Below are 5,524 nucleotides of genomic sequence, written 5' to 3' on the forward strand. Positions count from 1 at the left end.
TATTAATATAACTAATGTATGACTTTTTTACTAATTTAATTTTGAAATTATATTTTTTATGTGTGCCACACGGAGGTGGGCTGCGTGCCAGGGTTGGGCCAGCAGTTTTACTCTCTTGAATTTTCTTTGAACACTTACAAAAGAAAAAGCCAAAAATACACCCTTGAAGCTGATAGCTTTATATAAGATTAGATCATTAAAGCTGTAAAACTATATTAATGACACCGATTTTTGTCGTGCAGTTATTTATTTATTTATTTATTTATTTTATGTGTTGTGCGGCTCATGGCGTCTTGTTCTTGACAGCGTCTCTCTCGTGTGTCTGTCTGCCGTCTTCCTCTCACTCTTCACTCTGACAGCGGCTGCCATCGTTGTCACACCCGCATGTGTGTCTGTGTTGACACCCTGCACGGTGACCCGGTGAGCCGGACACTTTTTGCAGCGTGCGGGCTATAAAGAGAGGGAGTGGCGCTCTGGTGTACAGTGAGGAGGGAGACGCTCCACAAATCCACACGCAGACAGCAGCGGCCGGGATAACGCGATTAAGGCTCTATTAGGTTCGCCGCCGAGCACAGATAGATGCTGCCCAGGGATCACTGTGCGGAGAGAGAGGGGAGATGCAGAGGAAAGACTTGACCCCTCATCTGCCAAATGGATCTTCTCTCCTCTCCACTGATCGACCTAAAGAAGTTGCCCGCTGACCGGCTCTTTACCGCACGGTGTCTATCACGGATGGGAGGTTTTGCCGCTGCTGTCGCTACAGGTAAGATTTCTTTTTTAATCGTTAAATAGTTTGTAGAGAGAATTTTAATGCCTTAGCTTGCTGTGAGAGAAGCTGTTTTGTCTTTGTTGTATCTAAAAACAGAGACAGCTGCCGATTACAAGAGCCACAGTATGAATCATCATCATATCATTAAGATTTTAAGTCAAAATGACAACAATTTTTCCTCCCCTCCTGTGTTGTTTGTTTTCCAGATTTTCCCTGTTTACTCCAGAGATGTAAGTCCCATTAGAGATTTTTTTCCTGAGAAGGCATTGTACAATGACAGAGACTTCAGCCAGAGCAGCCCCAGAGGAGTGATTCTGCTCCTCCAGTCTAGCTCTGTATTTCCTGGTGGATGATATTTGGAAACCTCAGCTGAACTCCTGTAAAGAAGTGGGCCAATCTGCCTCAATGGAGTTTAACAATGACAGCAACCAGACTCTGCCAGAGGCGGCCCCGCTGAGCCTCCAACTGTCGCTCACCGTGATGGTGGGGATCTTGATCCTTCTCACACTGTTCGGTAACGTTCTCGTCGTCATAGCCGTGTTTACAAGCCGGGCCCTGAAGGCACCGCAGAACTTATTCTTGGTGTCTCTGGCATCAGCGGACATTTTGGTGGCTACCCTTGTGATGCCTTTCTCTTTGGCCAATGAGCTAATGGGCTACTGGTACTTTGGCGAGTTATGGTGTGAAATTTATCTGGCACTGGATGTTCTCTTCTGCACTGCCTCCATCGCTCACCTGTGTGCCATTAGCCTAGATCGCTACTGGTCTATCACACAGGCCATTGAGTACAATCTAAAGAGGACGCCACGCCGCATTAAGTGCATCATTTTTATTGTGTGGGTCATCGCAGCAGTTATCTCTTTCCCACCACTCATCACCATGGAGAAGGAAAACAGCAAGATGGGCCGAGTGTGTGAGATAAACAACGACAAGTGGTACGTCATTTCCTCCTGCATCGGTTCCTTCTTTCTCCCCTGTGTCATCATGGTGCTGGTGTATGTGCGGATCTACCAGATTGCCAAAAAGAGGACCCGGGCACCTCCCGGAGACAGGAAGTGCAAGGAGACGCCAAAGACCATAGCTGCTGGGAAGGAGAATGGCATCGGTGCCGGTGATCACCTCTGTCTCGAGAAACTCAACGGCAAGAAAGAGAGTGAGCTGAAGAAGGGAGAGTGTGTGAAAGGAGGAGCAGATGAGCAGAAGGTCAATGGAGTGGACATTGAGGAGTCGTCGTCTTCTGACCACAAAGTCAACAGTCCCTGCTCTATCAAAAAGTCATCAGGGAGGAAAGGAGCGACCAAACTAAGCCAAATCAAACCAGGGGACGACGATGGTATGAAACCGGAGCAGGGCAGCCGAGCCAGCCGCTGGAAGGGCCGTCAGAACAGGGAGAAACGCTTCACCTTCGTCCTGGCTGTGGTCATAGGAGTGTTTGTCATCTGCTGGTTCCCCTTCTTCTTCACATACATGTTGATGACGCTTTGTGAGACTTGTCCTGTACCTGACACCCTGTTCAAGTTCTTCTTCTGGTTCGGTTACTGCAACAGTGCACTGAACCCCATCATTTACACCATCTTCAACAATGACTTCAGGAGGTCCTTCAAAAAAATACTGTGTAGGAGGGACACCAGGAGATACGTATAATGAACCTTGTCTTTATCCACATCTGTACAGTGAATTCACTTGGCTGTGAATGCTTTCTATAACAGTGCATAATCGGGCGGGTGGGCTTCATGTTGCAGCAAAACACACACCACCCACAAGCCAATAACGACAGCCAACACACAGAGAGAGATGTTGAAATGGATGATGGAGGATGATGGCGTTGGGGTTGTGAGAATAAAGGAGGGTTATTAAACGTATGTCAGCATTTGTAAAGTAAACTTACGTGTCACAATATCTTAAACACACGCAGAGAGAGGGAGAGAGAGAGAGGGAGAGAGGGAGAGAGAGAGAGAGAGACTGTAAAATGTATGAAAAAGTGAACAAAAGACAGAAACACAAACCCTCTTATGCAGTGTCTTAGAGACCAGAGTTCAGCTACTCCATCAAAGATCAGTGTAATTCCAGCCTTTACAGGAGATTATCAAGGAGCTGAGCTTTTGATGAGTCTCAACAAAATGTGTGCAAGTCAATACTTGGTTCTTTGCATGAGGGTATCTGAAGTATTTAAAAAATACATGAAAAAAAATGTATAAACAAATCCATATTTTCAATATTAGTGTATTTCAGTATGTTTTCTGGTTTTAATTCCAGGTGCAAAAGGTGGAGATGAAATGGTTCATGTGCCACTTTGTGTTATCATCGTATACACCATTAAAGACGGACACAGAGTCACAACAAACCTGACTGACTGGTCACTCTCTCTCTCTCTCCTTTTCTCTCTCTCTCTCTCTCTCTCTCTCTCCTTTTCTCTCTCTCTCCCCCTCGCCCTCTCTCTCTCTCTGTCTATTTGTCTGTCTTAAAGATTTTTTAAGGTGGTCCGTTTTGTTTTGTAAATAGATTTGTTTTGATCTATTTATTTCTGTCTATTTATTATCAGTGAAGTTAGCTTTTGTTTATTTATTATGTATTACATAATAAGAATGCACCACAGAACATGGATGATTTATCAGATGCATTTATTTCTAAGTATGCACAGCAGAAATTGAGGCACCAGATATATTTAATTTAAATCAAAAACTGTACTTTTGAGTTGAAACAACTGTAATATCTATACGTATATAAATATATACGTATAGATATACAGTTAGAAAACTTCCTTAAAATTAACTTTTTTGTGTGATTTTTGATATGGTTTAACATCAGTTAAAAATCTTTAATGTTAAAAATGCTTTGAATGTTGTTTCTTCTTTTCTGATCTTTTATTTGTTTTTTGTTTTTTTTTCTTTAATCATAAAGCAGGGCCCCACAACTATTTTACCATGGAGCAACAGTCCAACTTCAGCAAACTTGTCTGTCCAGTGGGAGCTACCCCCGTATGTTTATGTGAGCTGCAACTACAGATACACATTCTCACACACCCCCTCTTTCTCACAGTCTCCCCACATTCACACATCTTGTAAACGTGCAGGGATACACTCCAACAGCTGAATACAAGTACACCCCGGGCTTCTGGAGGAGGGGCCGGGTGTAAGGGCTCTTATAAGAAAACTCCCTGAAGAATCACTAAACTTCATAAGTGTGGTGCTGTTCAGATGCCTTTCCAACTGTCGTAGGGATTACGTTTTCTCATTTGTTGTTTGTTTACATTGTTCACTCCAGTGGGAAAATGAAGTCTGTACTTTCTGGACAAATGATAATCAACCTTTGACACAGAAGATGGATAGATAGATGGATGGATAGATAGATAGATAGATGGATAGCTATTATTACAGATTATAAATCTCAATACTAATTCATCATTGCATCTTCTACTGCTCTCCATTTCAGGATTCAACCAGTTCCAGCTGTCCGAGCCACGTATAAAGAGTTCTCTCCTAAACATTGACAATCAAAAATGACTGCTGTTTACCAAGCAACAGTTCAGGTAAATTTTAATAACTTTTTTTTTCAATAGAACTTGAATACCTTTTGGGACCAAAAATTATTTCTGACATTGGAACAAATGAATGTGAACAAAACAAATGATGAAAAACAAAGGTGGATGTTTATCAGTCACAGTGTTTATCAGTAGATATTTATGATACAATAAATGCCTGTTTGTCTTGTTCTCTTCTCTGTCTGTCTGCTCTTCAGTATCCCTGACATCGACAAGCAGCAGTGATGCCATTAAGTGCAAGTGCTCTCTGACAGCCTATTGGAAGAAGCCAGCTGTTGAAGTCAGCAGACCCCCTCATGCACACGCACACACACACTCACGCACTTTGCCTCTGGGATCAGGGCATGGATCATCAGGTTAGAATGCACGTCCATTTCCTAAAGGCTCTGAGCACTGTGGCTGAGTGTGCACCACTCAAAAAGACAGGGACAAAATGTCAGAAGGCACAAAAATTATACTGAACAAATAAAGTTGCATTTCATTAGGCTGGTCACTTTTGAGAGGACAGTTTGTGCTGTTTAAATTACTGCATGTATTTAAGTGTGTGTAAGGGTGTGTGTTCTCTTTTAATATGGACGTGGGAGTCACATAGGTGTGTTTGTGGTGGCTGGGGTCAAAATGATGACGAATACTGACTAAGGCGCCCACATATTAAAACATGTACTTGTTTCCCTTAGATTGAGTGTATTTGAGGTTGCAGCAGAAAACATAATTACTCGTTGTGTTAGTGATGACTCACCCTTGTTTTTTATTCAACATTTTTATCCTTATGTTTCCACACTGTCTTCTCTCTCTGTCCCTCTCCTCCTCCCTCCATGGTATGGTATTAATGGTAGTATTGTGTACTGTATGGTGAAAAAAAAATGACTCAAACGTATTTTACAGGTCTCATTTAAAGTTAGTGTCTCAGTCATATTATAGGGAGCTGATTAGCTGTCAGGGCTCTGGGGCTCATTGGAAACTTAAAAAAAGCTGGGCAGCAAGTATTTCCCTGGACAATAATTTGCTGAGACAAATATATTTTCCCAGAGCTGATTATGATCGAGAGCAATCACCTCTCATCATCTCAGAAACCACACAGCATAATGCGACATGATTATTAGACCTGCAAGGTAATTTGCTTTGGCTGAGCAAAATTTATCAATGTAGGGTGTGAATTTCTGCCTGCTAGTAAAACAAACACACTTTATATATATATATTATATGTATATATA

The 5,524-nt window shown here is 42.3% G+C and overlaps 1 protein-coding gene across 3 annotated transcripts; it reads left to right on the top strand.

Annotated features, from left to right (window-relative positions):
• Positions 1-372: 372 nt before the first annotated feature.
• On the top strand, positions 373-4,796 carry adra2a (adrenoceptor alpha 2A). 3 transcript variants are annotated; one of them, XR_003050523.1, is made up of 4 exons: positions 373-763; positions 976-3,757; positions 4,202-4,298; positions 4,508-4,796. XR_003050523.1 is itself a non-coding variant. In XM_025058254.1 (2 exons), exon 2 carries the CDS (start codon positions 1,175-1,177, stop codon positions 2,411-2,413), a length of 1,239 nt encoding a protein of 412 aa, XP_024914022.1. In that variant the 5' UTR covers positions 373-763; positions 976-1,174; the 3' UTR covers positions 2,414-4,796. The 3 variants fall into 3 exon arrangements, 1 of the variants encoding a protein (XP_024914022.1); XR_003050524.1 differs by having other exon boundaries at positions 976-3,747; XM_025058254.1 differs by having other exon boundaries at positions 976-4,796.
• Positions 4,797-5,524: the final 728 nt, after the last annotated feature.

The sequence above is a fragment of the Cynoglossus semilaevis genome, chromosome 9 (genome assembly GCF_000523025.1).
Source record: "Cynoglossus semilaevis isolate Cse_v1.0 chromosome 9, Cse_v1.0, whole genome shotgun sequence".
NCBI classification, from domain to species: Eukaryota; Metazoa; Chordata; class Actinopteri; order Pleuronectiformes; family Cynoglossidae; genus Cynoglossus; species Cynoglossus semilaevis.